Here is a 19,812-nt window from a genome sequence, read left to right on the forward strand (position 1 = left end):
ATTACGAAAGGACTAAAAACTACATCAGTTTTTTTGGAACAATCATTTTATTATACAACTAATAATTAAATAATATCACAGAAACGCTCAACTACGATATAGGTTGATACAAATGTGGATCACGAAGGGTAAGTCATTTTAAGAATTTATGGCTATATGTAGTAGCTCATATTTATAACATATATTATAATATATATAGTAATTACTATACTTTTCTTATTAATGATTATTTATATAAATTCATAACGGTAACATCTAATAATACACATAATATTATACATTTTGTTTGGCGTTATGTAATCACATTATTTGTTTTGAATTAAAGTAGGTAAAGTAACGCTTACATTCATACAATTTTGCTAAACATAAAAAATATAACGTGAATTATTGAATTTATATTCGATTCATCCCATAGAAGATGTCGCAGATTCTTTCGTCGAAGTGTGTTTCACTACGACGTTGAATAAACCAAAATACCATCCTAATATTTTGAATATTTGGTGCGTAAAAGTTTTATAAAATAATTCATTCGATTTTATCGCGCCGGATTCTCTAAGATTATACGTTACAATTTTTTTACTGAATGTATATGAATTTTCACGAAAATGTGATGTTGCAGTTAATTGGTATTGTAAATCTTCTAAGTAAAGCAAAAAAACAAATAACATGTGTATTCATTACACGTATTTGACTATTGATTGATTATTAAGTTAATTAATTGATTTGACTATTAATTTTTTCAAACGCGCTTGTATTGTCTAAATGTATTGTTTTATTGCAACGTCGTACTGTAAATTACTAGTAATTATTAATACTCCATATTAGATTCAAATATGTCTAGCAAAAATCTAGTACGTAGTTGCCAGAACGTTTATTTGAGGAGTATCTTAACTAATAGATAACAAATTTGATTTATCTAATATTGTCTCATATACAAAAACAGTACAATTTCATTCTATAATCATGCACACATTTACTCTGATCATGATACATATTCGTCCTACTTATTGGTCCGGTTAAACTTAAAGTGCCATTATTATCTCTCACTGTGGCTTCAAATAATGCTAAACCTGGTATTGTCCTTAGGACCACGGTATAATCTATAATATTTGGCGAATTAACTACAAGATGACCAGGCGAACCGGCCGCGCTAGCATCTATAATTGCATCTAATGTCAAATTTGAACACAATTTATATGGTAATAATATTTTATTTAAAGAATTCACTATGTAATAGGCAACAGTTTGAACCGGACCAGATTTTATGTCAACTGGGCTACTGTCGTGGCAGGTGCACCAGTGGGGTTCGATTCCTGACGCGTTGCACGTTCGGGAAGTTGGAACTTTGAGAAACAGGCTGATACCCCGTGGTGGGTCTTCTTGTATTTTAATTGTTCTGGAACGAACCTGAAGAAGAAACAAATTTAAGTTATTTTTTTTTTTCTTGCACCTCGCTTTGAGAATAATTCCAATTTTTTAATCATATCAAGCTTTATTTCCAAAATTTTGGAAGATATTTCTTAATTTAATAATTTTTAACATTTATCGTTTTAAAATTGCGTGAATTAAATATATTTTTAACAATGGGCGCGAATTTTATCATGACAATTTACTAGAATTATACTTACATTTTCATTTGTCAGCTCATTTGCATGAACCAAATCCAGCAGCGTTTCATGCAAATCAAAAGGCGTAGTGAGATGCATCACATTTTTCTTTAAATTAGCAACTGCTGTTGGATACATATCGTTAAACCATTTTGGCAAAATAAAATTCAGCATTGGCAACCGTTCTTCCACCATTCCTTGATATGTGTTTCTCAAATCTCCCCATCTAATACCATGGTCACTCAAAACCATCAGAATCGTGGAGTTCATTAAATTATTTCTATACAAATTTCTTATAAATGTTTCATAGTACTCATCGATCATCTGAGGGTAATTCACGTCATCGTGAGATATACTTGTTTCCCAAAACAAACCGAAGTATCGTTTATTATGAAATCTATTCACAAATTTATTTGCGTAACTAAGCAAATTTAAAGGAGTCAACCTAGGACCAACGCACATATTTGCATTCATAGGTTTTTCATGTCCGATATCCGACTCTGATTTGTAGCTAAAGGGTTGCCAGTAGTAATCAGTTGGTTGGTATTTGAATCCATTTTTCTGGTACTGAAATACTCCCATCCAGGAAGCATCTTCTGCAAATACTGTCCGATATCCTGCGCCTTTATATTGCTTCCAAATGAATGGGCAAGGATCAAAATAACTTTCGGGAGAAAGCCAACATTCCTTTTTCAGTTCATTAACGCTCATGCCAGTTAGAATTGGTATTAGATTCGGAAAGGTATTGTCGCCCACTTTATTGTATCCTAACATCTCTATGCCACCTAAGAAAAAATAATTAAAATTAATTTTTAGTTCTCTGAAAAATATAAAAACTTATAATGTTTACAAATTTTTTTTAGTCTCTTGTAATTAATGGATGTTTTATTATAATTATTATATTATTACCTAAGTCTTTCAAAGCTTTAACAGTCTTCGGCATAGTTCTATAAAAATTCAGTCTTGATACAGCGTCGATTCCCAAAATCAATACACTGACTCGTTCGTTAGCAGTTGTATCACCTTTAGAACATCGTTGTTCCACATCAGATTTAAGAGGCACAAATGAGTGATAGTCTGTAAATTCGGGTTTATCTTTCTCATTTTTGCAAATGACTTTAATAAACTCAGCATTTCCAACATCTGTTTGATTTTCAAATGGCTGGCAGGATTCGTGAAATCTTACTGTTCGGTCCGACATTTCGGAATCCTTGGTTTCTCTTTCAAATTCCTTGTAGCAGCAAGTTACATCCAATGATATGTTACCTGCCAATATAAAAATTTCAGAACATGTTTTAGATTTAATATAATATATGCATTTTATAGTTGCCGTTATAGGCTACAGTTTATAGCCATTGCTTTGTTCGTGGGAAGGTCAACCTTAATCAAAATACAATTAAGATTATTTTAAGTTGATGATATTTTTATAATATGTTAACTAAATAATTATGTAATTCCTTTATCACGATTTAATCACCGATGAAAATGTATTAAAAAAAATATAATAATAAGCATATTTTCAAGATTGGTTCTATTAACACTTTCGGGACGGCACCAATTTTAAAACAATCTACTTTACCGGCTGTAAACTTGATTTCATTGCGTATGTTATGCAATTTGTTTGATAAAAATTTGGTCATTGAAGGACATACATTTTTAATATTAATTTATTTTTGATCATTTTATAAAGAATGGTGACGTTCAAAACAATTTCCAAAATGCATTGATGATTGATTTTGACATGTTTTACAATAAAATGTTGTTCGCCGCCTTCCTCCTGGTGCTGTTCTGTCAGAACAGACAATACAATCCCTTTTTCTTTAAGAATTTAGAATATGCCACTGATTAGTCAGTATATTTGAACATTTTTTGCTGCCATAATGGTTTATTTTTTCTATTATATTGTCTAATAATTCATTTATAAAATATAAAGTAAAATAATCTATTGGATGTCTTATATTGCTTGGTATTTGTAGTAGGGGTGTTTGTTGATGTATGTCAAACTCGATTATTGAAGGAGAATCGGCACATTCGCTAATGTCTTCCCGCTCTTCATTTATTTTGTCGAACTTCTTCTTTTTATTGGTTGGATAATATCATCATCACATTCAACACTATCTTCGGTGCCAGTGGCGGATCCAGGGGGGGGGTCACGGGGGTCATGACCCCCCCCTGAGCCTGTTTTAGGACTTAGATAAAACACTAATTCAACAACAAAATTACTTCATAATGATCTTATTTATGTATTTTGTTACCAAACATATTTTACAACTCGAATATTTAACTGATTGTAGACGAATGGCGGAATCAAAAACCCTAAAATTTAAGGATTTTCTAATCGTATTGCGAAAATATGTTTTATTACAGTTTAGGAAAAAAAATTCAATCAAAAATCAAAAAAATAAACTGATTGTGAGTGGCCTTTATGCATGAACTTTCAGTAATCCTATTAATAGACGACTTAATCAACATATAAAATAGTGGTGTATGACATCGTGCCTTAAGGCAAATTGCTGAAACTACCCGCACCGTAACGAAATGTTCGAGGAATATTAAATGTTTTCAAATAGATTGTTAAAAATACTGTAACAATGTCCAATATTTATAAAAATTATATAAACTGAATTGCAAAGTTAAAACCATTTATTTAAAGTATATAAGTTTTAAACTTAAGTCAGAATTAAAATTAAAATCTGAATTATTTTCGATATACAAAAAAAAATTGAAATAAAAAAATTGAAACATTTTTTTTTCAAAGGCAATTATTTTGTCAAAACAAGCAGAAAGTTTTTTGAATCATTCAAATCGGTCGCTCAGTTCTCTCAAAAACTACAATTTTTTGCAGATTTGTCTCTGTATCTTCGAAATGGCAGGACCTGCCTTTGCCAAAAACTAATCATATCTTCTCCCAATCATTACAAATTGGATGTTTTTTATGTCATTCAAATCGGATGCTCCGTTCTCTCAAAACCTCGATTTCTATTTTCTGCACTCTTTGCTCTTTATCTCCGTAACTGCTGGACATGCCTTCGCCAAAAACTAATCAGCTCATCTTCCTATCAATAGGAATCGATTGTTTTTTGAACCATTCAAATCGGTTGATATGTGCGCCCTAAAACGTGGACAAAAAAATGCGGACATACAAAATACACACACACGCACATCTATTTTTTCTGAGGTATGCCAAAGTGTTCAGATATCTTCAAAACGTCGAGAAATGCAAAAAATCATTTTAGATTTGAATGAATTTTTTTGCATTTCTCGACGTTTTGAAGATATCTGAATACTTTGGCATACCTCAGAAAAAATTGATATGTGTGTGTGTGTGTGTATTTTGTATGTCCGCATTTTTTTGTCCACGTTTTGTTCATCGCTGTAAACCATTTTGAAGTGAGAAACTATTGCAATTTTTTTCAAATATAGTAGTGATTTTTGAAAAATGGTTTGAATAATACACATTGATGGAAAATAATCCAAAACTTTAATTATCATAAGTAAACCACTTGTCGCAGGCCTAGTTTAGTACGTTCATTTAGAGCAGAAACTCTATCGCCATGTAAAGTTTCACTTAAATCGCAAAAAAATGACAACCTATTATGAAAAAGAAACGACTTGACCGATCTTCGCCAGAAACCATTTATTTCCAAATGATATCAATCGAATATCCAGTTTCATTTTATAGTTTTTAAATTTTAACATCGGTTCAGACGAGAAAACGTCGAGGAAAGGTCAAAATTTGACTCACGTCAAAGACGCAGATTATTTTTAAAAAAATACACATATATAAGGTTACGCGGGTCCAATTTAACTTTGAGCAATTATATTATGAAAACTAAACAAAAAACATAACAACCAATAGGACACATCAAATAAAAAGCATCTGACTATGTTTTAGTCCAACTTCCAGCTAATTCATCACTGTAAAAATGTGTTTTTTTCTGTTTTTTAAAAATTTGTCACTTGGTCTTTTTTACCCCATAGACGGAGTAAAAACGGACGGCGAGAGGACAAACAATCCAATTTACTATTTTAAAGGGGTTTAGCTACATTATTCAACCAATGAAAAATATGAATTTTATAGATACATTTTTACAGAGATAACTCTATATATAACCTTAATTTGATATTTTGTCCAAAATATTCACCAGCAAATTTGAAATAAATATTTATTTAATTTATCTCTTGTAAAAATGCTTCTTTTAACGTCGTAAGAATCAGGGTGATGGCTAGTTGTACATTTTTCCTTCCACTTTCAAATATTGTTGTTAAGAAATCCTTAACAACAAAGGTGGTGGACCTTTTTACCCGCGAAGCCCCGCTCTATCTTATATATATATATATATATATATATATATACGAGGTGTGTTCAAAAAGTACCCGGAATTACTAATAATTAAATTTCGCGGGTCTGGAGTGTCTGATTGTCAAAATTTTTTTTTTATTGTGTTGGTATACATGCCCCTAAAGTATGATGAAATGTTCAGCTATATTCACTGTTTACTTTGTCTGTGGTAGTCGCTAAGGTTCGACGTGTTTTTTTGAGCTCGGCGATTTTTACAATGGAAGAATTGAAAAGTCAAAGAATTTGTATTAAATTTTGCGTAAAAAATGAAATAAAGTGTTGCAAAGTGCAAAAATTCACCAGATATGGCTCCGTGTGACTTTTTCCTATTCCCAAAGTTGAAGAGACCCATGAAAGGACGGCGGTTTTCCTCGATTGAAGAAAATCGCTGAGAGTGCTCAAGGACATATCAAAAAGTGAATATCAAGGGTGCTTCGAAAATTGGAAAAAACGCTGGCATAAGTGTATTATATCTGGGGGGGACTACTTTGAAGGGGACCACATTAATGTAGACGAATAAATAAATATTTTTTTGAAAAAACGAAAATTCCGGGTACTTTTTGAACAGACCTCGTATATATAGTAATTTTGTTACATACTCTTTGAGGACTATAAACATTTTTCAATTATGACCCCCCCCCTGACGCCGAAGCTGGATCCGCCACTGTTCGGTGCGAATAGTAATTTCGTAAAATTTGTCTGTATGAATGTCTATTTGGAACTCATCTTCACTATTACTTAATTCACAAAATTTACCAGTCGTTTTGCCATATTTAAAAGAGCTCGGTCGTTTTAAATATTAAACAAAGACCATATAGCAAAGAGAAAGGCTAAAAATACTACTAAAATAATTTAAAATTATTTTCAAAATACAATACTGTTTATCACTGCTATATGTAATTTATTCAACTTTTCAATGCAAACTGAATCATTGTTTATAAAATAGCCTGTGCCTCACAGAGTATGTTTGTCCACTGACGTGGACAGCCGTCCCCAAAGTGTTAAAATCGATTGATTTTTGGGTATCACCTATCACCGCAATTCGTAATCATATGAATGCATTGATTTTTTGATAAAACCATTCAGAACAATATAGATACCACCAAACGCCATACTTATGTAAGAAAGCCATTGTTAAGATTTAGAGAATAACAAGTCAAAGTTGAAATCTAATACCTGTCTTATCGAAAGATATCGGCGTTAAATAAACAGTCTTATCATCAGATTCAATTCTAATCGGGTTCACACCATTATCAGTGCAATCTTTTATTGATACGTTATGAACATAAGGTAGAACAATAGAACTAAATGCTTCCATTGATGGCATTTTGCAACCTTCGTTGTTGACCAAATAACCAGGCGAAGGTAAAGACTCACTGGTGTCCTGCAAAGAAATTTTTTTTTTTTTTTTTTTATACTTTATTTAATAGCAATCAGAATTTACAAAATTCTATGAGCTATTATGCTTATGTTATAAACACACTCACACAGTAAACATACTCACACACAGTCATACACACACACATAATAAATTGGCTGAATTTTAAAAGTTTCAATAGCTGCCACTCCATCGAGTGGTCAGCTAATCTGGCTGAGGTGCAAAGAAAAATTAAATGAAAATACAGATTTTTTAATACAAAATATTCAAATTAGTTTATTTTTTTTTCTTACAAATAGAAATTTTTACCAACCTCATCTCCTTCATTTGTTTGCATTAGATATCGCGAGCTTCGTGATATTGTGTTGATTTCTGTTATATATATAAGCCCAGAACAAATGAATACAATTCCTAGTAAAAAATAACATTTTCGTCCTGATCCGGGCACTATTTGTCGTTTTCGCAAAATTTGCACCTGTGTCTGAGGCAATAGAGGTTCCATCCTAAATTGAAATATAATGGAATTAATAATGATGCAGAAATATTTAAAAAATTGCTAGTCTAGAACATAATTTATTATATAGATCCAAGATAAGTATTAAAATCGAATAGTAATATTATAAAAAAAAAAACTTTACAAAAAAAAAACTAGCAATGCATGAAATGTTACAATATTTATGTTTTTTCTGTACAAATACAAACTTATACGTACTGCCATTTTCTGAAGCTTAAATATTTAAAAAAAAAAATATCGAACAAGAATTTAAAAAAAAAATTCAATTACGTACATTGACCTGCAAATTATTCATTTAATATCACCACCAAATAGTTTAATGAAACTTGAAACTCTGTCTTGTCATATTAGTCTGGAAGGCGCCAAATATGCAAATAAAAACATCAATACAATCGATGTTATAATAAATATATAATAACATTAGCCGCATTAATTTAAAATATCTCATATCACATTATTGTTCATATAAGATAAATGAATTTAGTTGTAATTGAATACATGAAAAATTGCAAAACTTTCTTAGAGATTGCCTTACATAGAAAATGAACTAATGATTTTATTGTATAAATTCATTTTATTTCAAAAACTACGATATATCTAAGAGAAAAACTTTATACATTATTTTTGAGAATTTGATCAAATCTCCTTCTAAACTCAGGCTGTGAAATTTTGTACATCAAGGGGTTTATTAGGTATATAATTATATTGTTACAGCATGTAGCATAATTTTTGGTTCTGAAGCTTTGACGTTGCCATTTATAACTTATTATTTACAATTTTTTTTCTTAATGATCCAAATGCGTTCTATATACTTATCATTATCTTGTCAGTTGTTAGACTCATTTTTTTTATAAAACTTTGTTAATAATTGGATATCCAGACTAGAGGTTAAGAATGGGTTGAGGGTAATGAAATAATAGAGGTAATCAATCCAAAAATTTCATTTTATCCAAAAATTGAGTAAAAGCAGTACAATGTATATTTTATATTATTTTATAGGACAGCAAATTAGTAATAACTTATTAAATTTCAATTATATATTAATATTACAATATTATTCGATCTTATTTTTCACAAATACAAGTTCCAGAGACTTGTTTTCAATTTAGTTCAAATATATGCACCAATTATCTTTTGATATTTTAAGGATGCTGATGTGACAATTTCCGTTTACTGCTGACAAGATTAAAATAGTTTTTATATGAAAATAACATTTTTGTCTACATTTATTCAAGCTTTGTTGCCATATAAATTGTTACAATTTATATGAATTACAATATGTCTGAATAATTTAAACTGATTTAAATGAATGGTCTAGAGTTTTTTAAAAAATCGTTTTTTTTAAATCTTTTTAAAGTTCAACTATTTAAGAACATGGGTACAAAAGGACTTTTCAAAAATTTAAATAATTTTTGGAGATATCGTTGCTTTACCACGATAATATCCGCTTCTGTTTCCTTCCTCTGCTAAATTTTGAACGGGTTTTTCTTGAAACTCTTTTTTTGATACGATTTACTTGAAATTTTTAGTTTTAGCTTAAAATTAATAACGCAGAGAATATGATATTTACTCTGCGTTTCGAATATTGTTTTGAAAAAATATAAAACTCACTTTTGACATTCAGCAATTGTTTTGAATTTGTTATATGGATTATCGAATGGATTGCAACCCAGTAGTAGTCGAATCCAGTTGTGACAAATGTTTTTATTGCATATATGCAGCTATACCCACAATTTTCGAGAGGCAATTTTCACCTGAGGCTATATTTGAGATCTATAACCTCAAGTAGAAATTTGACATCAAAGCTGCCTGATGTCGAGCTTTGCCGCTAGTCGGAATCGAACCAGCAAACCTGGGCTAATTTGGAGTAGCTTTAAACAATTATACGGGACTAGTATGTGATATGCCGCTGGGCCAGACAGTATTGATTTAAACAATAAAAAAAAAATAGCAATTCAGTAAAACCTAATAATTCTTTTACTGATTTATATTTTTAACTTCCCGAAGGAGAAGTTTATGTTTTCATAAAAAAATCCGATTCGATAATTTTATGTTTTCCCGACATTTCAAGCCATTCTGAATCGAATGAGACCCAATTTGGAAAAAGTATGTGTGTGTGTGTGTGAACAGCCCGCAATTCTGATTCGATTTTAAAAATTCAAAAACCGTTTGATTGATTGGTTGGGAATCAACCTGATTAGTTTTTGCTAAAGATCGGCAGGGCCGTTTTCTTGTAATAAAGTGTTAAAAAATTTTCGACGATTTTTATGATTTTTTATGATTATGATTTTTTTATTTACCATAGTCTTATAGATTATACTAAAATATTACGGCCCTATGACAAGTTGTTTAATTATAAAAATTCTTCAAAGTTTGCAAAAATTAGTATCGTTTTTTTGGCATTTGTCAAAATTAGACATTTGATCGACCTTTTCTCAAGAACGTCTGAACCGATTTCAGAATTTCAAAAACCATTTGATGTATCTCAATGAGGACTATCGTTTGTCAGTTTTGTGCGACGATCTGCCGAGCCGTTTCTTTGTAATTTGGAAAAAAAGTGTTAAACTCTTCGTGCACATTTAAGCTCATACTACCTAATTGATTTGAAAAAATCAAAAACTGTTTGTAAGATATTAGTTGGGAATTACACTGATTAGTTTTTGGTGAAAATCTACCGAGCTGTTTTCTTGTAATTAACTGTTGAAAAAAAATTTTAAGCTGATTTTTTTGGCGATATATATCATGATCAAGAACATACTGAAATATTACGGCCTTACGACAAGTAGTTTAATTTTAAAAATTCATCAAAGTTTGAGAAAATCTCAAGTACTCCGAATTAACGTTTTCGTTTGTTTTCAATTATGTGTAATAAATCTACTCGGAAAACTTTTAATCACTCATAAATGAATTTATTTTTTATTGATTTCGATCATTTAAACACATTGGGAACTTCATGTAACTTGCCTCAAGGCAAAATACCAATACCAACTAGTTGCACTTATCCATTCCACCTATATTACGTTTATTCTTCTCGTATAAAGCATGTCGGTCATTTTTATTTCAGCATTTAAATTTATTAAGCTATTATTGTATAATATTTTTGACCTTCTTCCAAATAATAATAATGTTATCGCACTCGGGATGTAATTTACGATTAACGATGAATACGTGCGGACGCAAAACATAAATATAAAATTTATTACCAACTACACTATAATGAATAGTTAGTTTGTAAAGAGAGTTCATACAAAATTTTCTTTATTTTAATTATTTAGGTCATCGGAAGCTTTCTGAGAGAAAAGTCATAAAACGTGAAGTAAAATAATATTTTAAAAGCTTTGCTAAAATTATTTCAACATATTTAAGCATTCATAGATGCAAAGTAATAACATGTAATGCAAATATGCATTATTTGTGCCTGATTTTGTGTCCATTTAGAGCTTATTTTGCTCCTTTCAATGTTCTTAAGATTATAATAAATATAAAAATACAAAATTTTTCTTGTATTATTTTTTTAAGCTTCTACTTTGTTCGATGCTCTGACTTCTCATAAAAAATTCAAAATATGTGGCAATACTTTTGCTGCAACTGCTTTACAATTTTATTATTCCTCTTTATTATTATTTTCTATAATGCATAAAAATGCTAAAGATAAAGTGTTTAAAATCGTTGCTATTCAAATGCGGAAATTATTTAAAGAAATCAAATATCGATCAAGAACTAATAATTTTATATTATAATAACAAGTGCAGGATCTTGTTCAGTTCGTACAATACAACAATGATTATATTAATATTTATTTATTATTATTATTTTCGAAGCTAATCCATGATAAAATTTAAAAGGAGAATGCAACACATGAAACTGTTCTTAGCTATTAAGGAAGGTTATTTTATAATAGTAGCTAATTCATTCATATAAATCATATGATTGATAGAGCAAAGTTTCATTCAAAAAATTTATTGTAAATTACTTAGCATATTTTTAAATCTATATGTATTATCGTCATTTATAACATAATAATATAGATTGAAAATACTGAAGGCAGTTGTTTTGGAATGATTTTTAAACTGAATAACAACTAGTTCTATTAGAACATTAAATCATGAATAATATTTGCAATCATTTTATATTTTTATCTTCCCGTAGGTAAGTTATTGTAATCGTCTAAAAGTAGATATTGAGAACTTTTGTATATATTCACGTTTTGAAGGTTTCTGAACATTTTGGCATACCCTAGAATAATTTGATGTGTGTGTGTGTATGTATGGAAACTATTTTTGTTCACGTTTTTGGGCGCACATATTTGAATGGTTCAAAAAACATTCGATTCTTATTGATAGGAAGATGTGCTGAATAGTTTTTGGCAAAGGCAGGTCCTGCCATTTCAGAGATGCAGAGCAAAGATGCAGAAAATAGAAATCGAGTTTTTGAGAGAACACAGCATCCGATTTGAATGATCTAAAAAACATTAAATTTGTAATGATGGGGAGAAGTTGTGATTAGTTTTGGCAAAGGCAGGTCTAACCGTTTTGGAGATAAGGAGCTACATGTGCAAAAAATGGCAGTTTTTGAAAAAACTAAGCATCCAATTTGATTGATTCAAAAGACTTTCTGCTTGTGTCGCCGAAACGATTGCCGAAAAGATTTTTTTTATTTCAAAATTCTCATCTTTTTTTTATTGAAAATAATTCGGATTTTAATTTTATTGTTAGCTAAAGTTCTGAGGCTCTCTTTTATACTTCAAATAAATTTAATTAACTTTGCCTAAATTTTTAAATTCAGTTTATATAATTCTTATAAATATTAGACAATGTAATTCATTTTAAATCCGATTGATTGATCTGAAGTTTTATTTATTTATTTTTCTGTAAACATCGTCGTCTAATTCATTAGCTTTTATATTTTGTCTATAAAACAAGAAGAATGAAAATTACAGTATTTATAATAATGTATTTGAAAACATTAAGTATTCCTCGAATATTTTATTACATTAGGGAAAGTTCCACCAATTTGCACTATGCCATCACTAGTTAAAAGCATAATTGGGCTTTATCCATACCAACAGATATAAATTTTATTACTTTTACATAAAATTCAATTTCGGTATATATAATTTAAACCTATATATAAAATTATTGGATTTAGATTTTGTTATAATGGGGTTCTTTGTCTGAAATTTACTTTGATCTAAAATTTGCTTTAACCTCTTTTCATTAACTGAACTCAATAGAGTTATTGTAGAAAGGTAATTTTACCACCTCTATAATAATGCATAAACTCAGTATAATTTTAAAAAAAATATTAAATTAAAATGTTACTGCATTTTTTATTTTATTTTCATATTCAACCAACTGTTTGTAACATCAATTTATGCTTGATTAGTAAAAGACTATATTTAAAGTAGAGTTCAATCTCTTCAATCTCAATGATCCAATAGTTATCTATTTCATTTTGTATTTTCTTGATTTGTTAATAAAAGAAAATAATACATTTTCCTAGAAAATTGATTGATGTCTTGAAGGAGATAAATATTTTCAAATTGTGTTTATCAAATATAATAATAAAAGAAAATATATTATTAATAATATTTTCCTAGAAAATTGGTTGATGTCTTGAAATAGAAAAATATTTTCAAATTGTGCTTATCAAATATAATAATAAAAGAAAATATTATTAATAATATTTTCCTAGAAAATTGATTGATGTCTTGAAAGATATAAATATTTTCAAATTGTGCTCATCAAATATAATAATGAAAGAAAATGTATTATCAATAATATTTTCCTAGAAAATTGATTGAAGGAGATACATATTTTCAAATTGTGTTTATCATAGAGAATGGATTGATGTCTTGAAGGAGATAAATATTTTCAAATTGTGTTTATCAAATATAATAATAAAAGAAAGTATATTATTAATAATATTTTCCTAGAAAAGTGATTCATGTCTTGAAGAAGATAAATATTTTCAAATTGTGTTTATCAAATATAATAATAAAAGAAAATATAATATTTTCCTAGAAAATTGATTGATGTCTTGAAGGAGATAAATATTTTCTAATTGCTTATCAAATATAAAGAAATGTTATTACTTTAATTTATTACTTCGAGTCTGTGGATTTGTACTAACTGTAAAAAGATAGTAATCTTCTAATAATCATTTTTTCTCTTATTGTTTTTGGATAATTTTTGATAAGTTTTTTCCAATGATTATCTCTAAAAACTGATTTTGTACGATGATATCACATTAGAAACTTATTGAGTCATACAGATATGATTTTAATCAAGCGTTCAATCAATTTGAAGTAGGTATAAAAATTATATTCTCGTTAAAATTGATTCAAATTTTAAACTATTATATAGAGATAATAGACTTTGTGCATTTGACAAATATTATGAAATGATAATATTAGAAGTTATTATAATTCCATATATTATTTATACTTGTTTATCTATGAAGTTGAAGTCGTTATCTTACCATTATTTGGCAGTATTTTCATAAATTAAATTTTCTTTCATGCCAACTCAGATGACAAAGTGCCACAAAATATTTCATATATTAATATATATAATTATTATATATATACTCATTTATACGAGGCATTTTTATTACTATCCAAATCAATATCCAACGATTGATTAAATTCAATTAGTATAAAAATGTAACAATAAAGTAGCCAATTTTAAAACTAAAATAGGATTAATTATATTCAATTTTTAACAGCCACAAATAATTAAAGCTAAAAGAATTAAATTAATGCTAAAAAATTAAATGAATCTAAAAAAATCAAGTTTCAGACTAAATTTTAGATTAGCAAGATTTTCAAGAATTTTATCTGAATTTAATATTCACCATTAAAAGTTAATATTTACTTGCATAGTTTCAGAAAAAAAAATATTTTGATTTACTACCATAGCCAAATTTAGAATCAGAGTATTTTTCGGACGGAAACAACAGGATTAACTTGGTGCATTTATAATGCTCTATAAATATATTTATCAGCTTTTATTGCAAGAATAGATATTTATTTTTCATCAGACGCGAATTTATCTGTTTGCAATGCATTTGGTTTAATTTAAACCTCATACAATTTATTAAAATTATCAAAACTTTTAATGAAATATTCGCAAAGCTGTATAAAATAGTAACATTACTTGTTGCAGTATAAATGATTTAATTTTTTCAAAGTTTTGATTTATAAATGAATAGTTGACACTTACCTAATTAATAATAATCCTAACTATATCTCGCTATGTACATTTTATTAACTAACACCTCACCCAAAACTTAAATTAGATTTATTATCTGGATAACTTTTAAGTTTATAATTTGGGTTTGTCACAAATCAACTTCATGGCGTGTTGATTGTACAAAAAATAGATTTTCACTGATCGTTCAAGTGTTCTGTTTCCAATGCATTTTGAAAACTGATAAAATAGTACTATGGTTTGTTATCATTTTGGTATAGGATATCGTTAAGGCGGATAATCACTGCCCCCGCGCTTTGTAAAATGGCAATCTAACGGCAGGAATTCCTATATGTTTTTATATATATTTTTGTTTATATAATTAATCTTTTGATAACGCAATAAGATTGTATTTTATTAATTTTATCAACTGTTTATATGTACTAGTAAATAGCAATGATTGAAAATTCTTGATGTCGCAATCATTCAGTGCAGTTGAATGTAATATTCAATCACAACAAAATAAATTTTGTTAAAGAATCACAAGATGCAGGTATAATTTTGGATAAATTAAATATACATTTTAACAAGACATATTCATTTCAATAGTTGATCATAGTTTATTATATTTTAATACTACATTTGTATACCCTTAGAATACTCTTTAATTGGGTCTGTATCGCGCCTTTAACTCATACAAATTTAAATTTCCAATAAGATTCTATATTGGACATATTTTTTTATTGTATGTGCCGAGTTGTGGTATCCGCAAAGAATTTGATTTTCTTATATATTTAACATAGGACAGAATTAAATAAATAAAGTAGTACACTTATAAACTATTTTTCTTCGTTCAATTGATATATTTATTTAATTAATTTTTGCTAATTGTGTACTTGAAATACTTTTTATCTCTAAACTATTTCTCAACTCTTCACCTTATTATTATTTATGTGTAATTTCACACAATAGTTTTTTTACATTTTAATCAAATTTTGTTATATAATGAACTCATCAATTTTAGTCAAATATAAATTGGAAAAAAGACTTTTTTCGTCCAATTTAAAATAAAATTTTGATAAATTAAATAACTTATGTATACACATTTTAACAAGACATATTGATTCCAATATTTGGTCATATTTGGTCATATATTGTATTTTAATACTACATTTGTATACCCTTTGAATACCCTTCATTTTTGGATTCTGTATCGCGCATTTAACTCATACAAATTTGAATTTCCAATAAGATTCTATATTGGACATTTTTTTTATTACATGTGCCAAGTTGTGGTATACGCAAAGAATTTGATTTATTTATATATATATATATATATATATATATATATATATATATGTATATGTATATATATTATAGAATAGAATTAAATATTATAGATATACTACAGCCTTCTAAACTATTTTCTTTGGTTTAATTGATATATTTGTTTAATTAATTATGGCAAACCAAATAATTTTTATTTTGACTTTTTAGATTTGAATCGTTTATGTATAATTTTACGCAAGATTTTTTCAATAAACATATTATTTTAGTCACTTTTAGATCAATATCATGAGGTGTTCTTATCTTATGTTTTAGCGAAAAGACAAAAAAATCCCAATGATTTTATAAATAGCCATTCGAAAACGCTAATATTAATATTATTATTCTTATCTTATCATTTTTAATATTGTTATTTTGTTATATTTATTATTTTCTGTCACTTATTGCTTTTATTCCACTTTATTGTTTTTCAAGTATTATTTTTATTATTCACAAATTTTATTTATTTTGCTTATTAATTTTATTATTAATAATATATGGTTTTGTTTTATATTACGGATATCAATTAATGTAAATAGTATCCTTTGCTTACTCTATTTATATTTATGTTATTGTTCATTAATGTTACTAGATGTTATATTATTTAGCCGTTGTAACAATTATTGTAATTTTAAATAAATGTTTTGGCTGTAGTATATCTATAATTTTAATTTATAAAAAAATGTCTGAACTATTTCTTTCATAATCGTATTTTGTTATTTAAATAATCTTACCATATTAATTAATTTTAGTCAATAATGAATTATAAAATGTTTATAAAATTCTTTTAAAATTCGCTAAATATTTACAATAAATGAAGCTCAAAAATAAGTACTGCGCCTTTTAATATGATCAAATTTTAATTTACGGAATATCCATTGTTATCCAAAGTCCATTGTTAATAATATAAAAATTTGAAAATAAATATTTGTCACTTAAATATGATATGGTAAAAGAAATGGAGACTATTGTTTGAGTATATTTACAGTTAGCATTTATTAATTATATATTGCGACAAAATATGAATTTAACATATTAATTGGAACTATTAGCAATTTTGGCGAAACTTATCACTTCGGGATGTTAAAAAATCTGATATATCTAATATAGAAAAACAGTGTCACCCGTTAATGTTCTTTTCTTAGTTTTCTTCACGTAATTTTATTATTATTTATTGTTTATGACGTATATTTATGTCGAAGATAAAATATTATATAAATAATATTAGACTTTCACTATAGAAGTGGCAATTTTCACGGTAATTTTATCAAACTGTGTAGGGAGAGCTTAATCATGACGTCTGCGCAAGTGATTTTCGCAGATCTATTGAGCGTAAGCATGGCAACAGAACTGCATGCAAGGACCAAAACCAAAAACCTACTCTTTTTCACATTGAAAGTCGGCGACCCTATTGTTAGGGGCGAAATGTTTTGGTTAAAAGTTTGAACTTGATATCACCATTCGTTTTTTCAATGAACAAACAAAAAGCTTACCACTGGCTCACTTTTTATGCAACTTACACAAGTATCTGAAGATTAATATGATTTGAATTGTTTTAACTTATATCTTATTTCAGGAGCTTTTCCCTATTCATAAGCCTCTGTTTTTTCATTATTTTATTTAATTTGGTGTTTAGGACATTTGGCTTATTAAATTGAAGTATGTATACTTAATTATATAGTAAAAGTATAACTTCTGAGAATTATTTGCTTGGTTAGTTAAGTAAATAAGTATGCAATAAATCAGACTTTATCATATTTACTGACTATATAATGTATAATTTAGTTACTGGTAACTGCAATGTGTTAGATAAATGTGCAATAAAGCGCAGTATATAAATGCGATTTTTAACTTCCTGACGATGCTATATTTTTCCATATTATAGTAATATGATTTTGTCAGAAAATCAAAATTGCTAATTTTATGTTTTCTCAACGTTTTTAGTCAATTTGAATCATTTGACTCCAAATTTGGAAAAATCGTGTGGCCGTCCTTTGTAATTAATAATTCAAAATTCTTTTGACTGATAAAACTTTATTTGGTGGAAATGTCCAGTAGATTCTTTGATCAATTAAATAAACCCTAACTTATTATTATAGACCTAAAAAAGCGCAATATTCGAGATTTTTAATAGTAATCGTTAATAGAATATGTATAAGAAATAAAATGATTATGTAAGTATAGAAACTTTCAATGATTTATATTTTAGACCGGTTATGTCTTGAGGTCTTTAAAGTCGTTTGAATCGAGAAATATATCGCGTTGACTAGATCAAAATAAAAATTGAGTCAAAATTAGTATTTAAATAGTAATTTTGACTTTGAATTAATAAGAGTTCTTATTAATTAAGATATCAAAATAAAAAAAAGTTTATAAATTAGAGGAAAATGAAGCATCTCCTTATAAAACCTTCGTTCGTTACAAATTTGAAAATAATTTATGATCAATTTATGATTAAAAAAACACAATTTTAAAACGTTTAATAATATGTTTTATAACTCATACCATATTATGCAGGAATTGTAAATGACTAACAATTTTTTAACATTAGCTCTTTTATTCAATGCTTATACTTATATTATTATTGTTTGTCCTATTCCTATAATTAATAATAATTATAATAATGTCTATTACACATAACACATTTTAAACTATGTGGCTTATTTTTTCATATTGATTATGAAAATCGAACAGAAACTAAATATAATACACTAAATCAATGTTATTTGGTTGGCGGCTTAAATATAATATTTATAATATGTATACATTATTTTTTATATAAATATAAGTGCTTATATCATTTTCTTTTCTGAGCATTTTTACGCTAAAATTAAACTTATTTTCCATTCGCGCAGATCGTATTTTTTTTGACAAAGGCCAAGTAATACATCGAAATCGACGTAAAAAAGAAATGCAATTAAAACAATTGCAAAATCTTTATAATACACTTCAAAAAGTACAATATTTTCAAATTATTTTGTGATTAATTTTATTCCTATTTATAAAAAACTTGCTCGTCGGTTTACTCAAAATATTCTCTAAGAAACTCACATTTAAAATTTTTATCTGATTTAATTCATCTACTGAATTGAAGGGTAAAAATATTCTTCAGTAATATAAGCAATTTGAGTGGATCTTAGAACGGTTCGATAAACCACAACACCTTGATTCCTTAAACAAAGAAAACTTAAAAATTTTTAAATAAAAAAAGTAGATTATTAATCTCAAAAAAGTACGATGATTGGAATAGTCCATAAAGAGGCATTTGTGAACGAGACCATTGAGATTCTTGATTTCCATAAAACTTAGTTTTCCATAACATAAATAATACATTGTGAAAAGCTACTATCAGAACTTATTTTCGACCTAACACAAAATTTACTTTTGATGTTTGTTCATACAAATAAAATATTTTGAGTAAAACGTGTCTGAGCATCAGTCTCTTTATTATATCA

The 19,812-nt window shown here is 27.6% G+C and overlaps 1 protein-coding gene across 1 annotated transcript; it reads right to left on the reverse strand.

The window, feature by feature from the left end:
* Positions 1 to 731: 731 nt before the first annotated feature.
* LOC113372360 lies at positions 732 to 15,100 on the reverse strand. The gene is made up of 7 exons (XM_026612683.1): positions 15,065 to 15,100; positions 8,116 to 8,193; positions 7,641 to 7,830; positions 7,126 to 7,333; positions 2,517 to 2,873; positions 1,629 to 2,392; positions 732 to 1,407 (listed from the first exon to the last, which is right to left on the reverse strand). Coding segments are annotated over exons 2-7 (2,001 nt in total). The 5' UTR covers positions 8,118 to 8,193; positions 15,065 to 15,100; the 3' UTR covers positions 732 to 927.
* Between the last annotated feature and the right edge of the window lie 4,712 nt (positions 15,101 to 19,812).

The sequence above is a fragment of the Ctenocephalides felis genome, unplaced genomic scaffold (genome assembly GCF_003426905.1).
Source record: "Ctenocephalides felis isolate EL2017-DRISC unplaced genomic scaffold, ASM342690v1 CF-g0.4_SCAFFOLD_01604, whole genome shotgun sequence".
NCBI classification, from domain to species: Eukaryota; Metazoa; Arthropoda; class Insecta; order Siphonaptera; family Pulicidae; genus Ctenocephalides; species Ctenocephalides felis.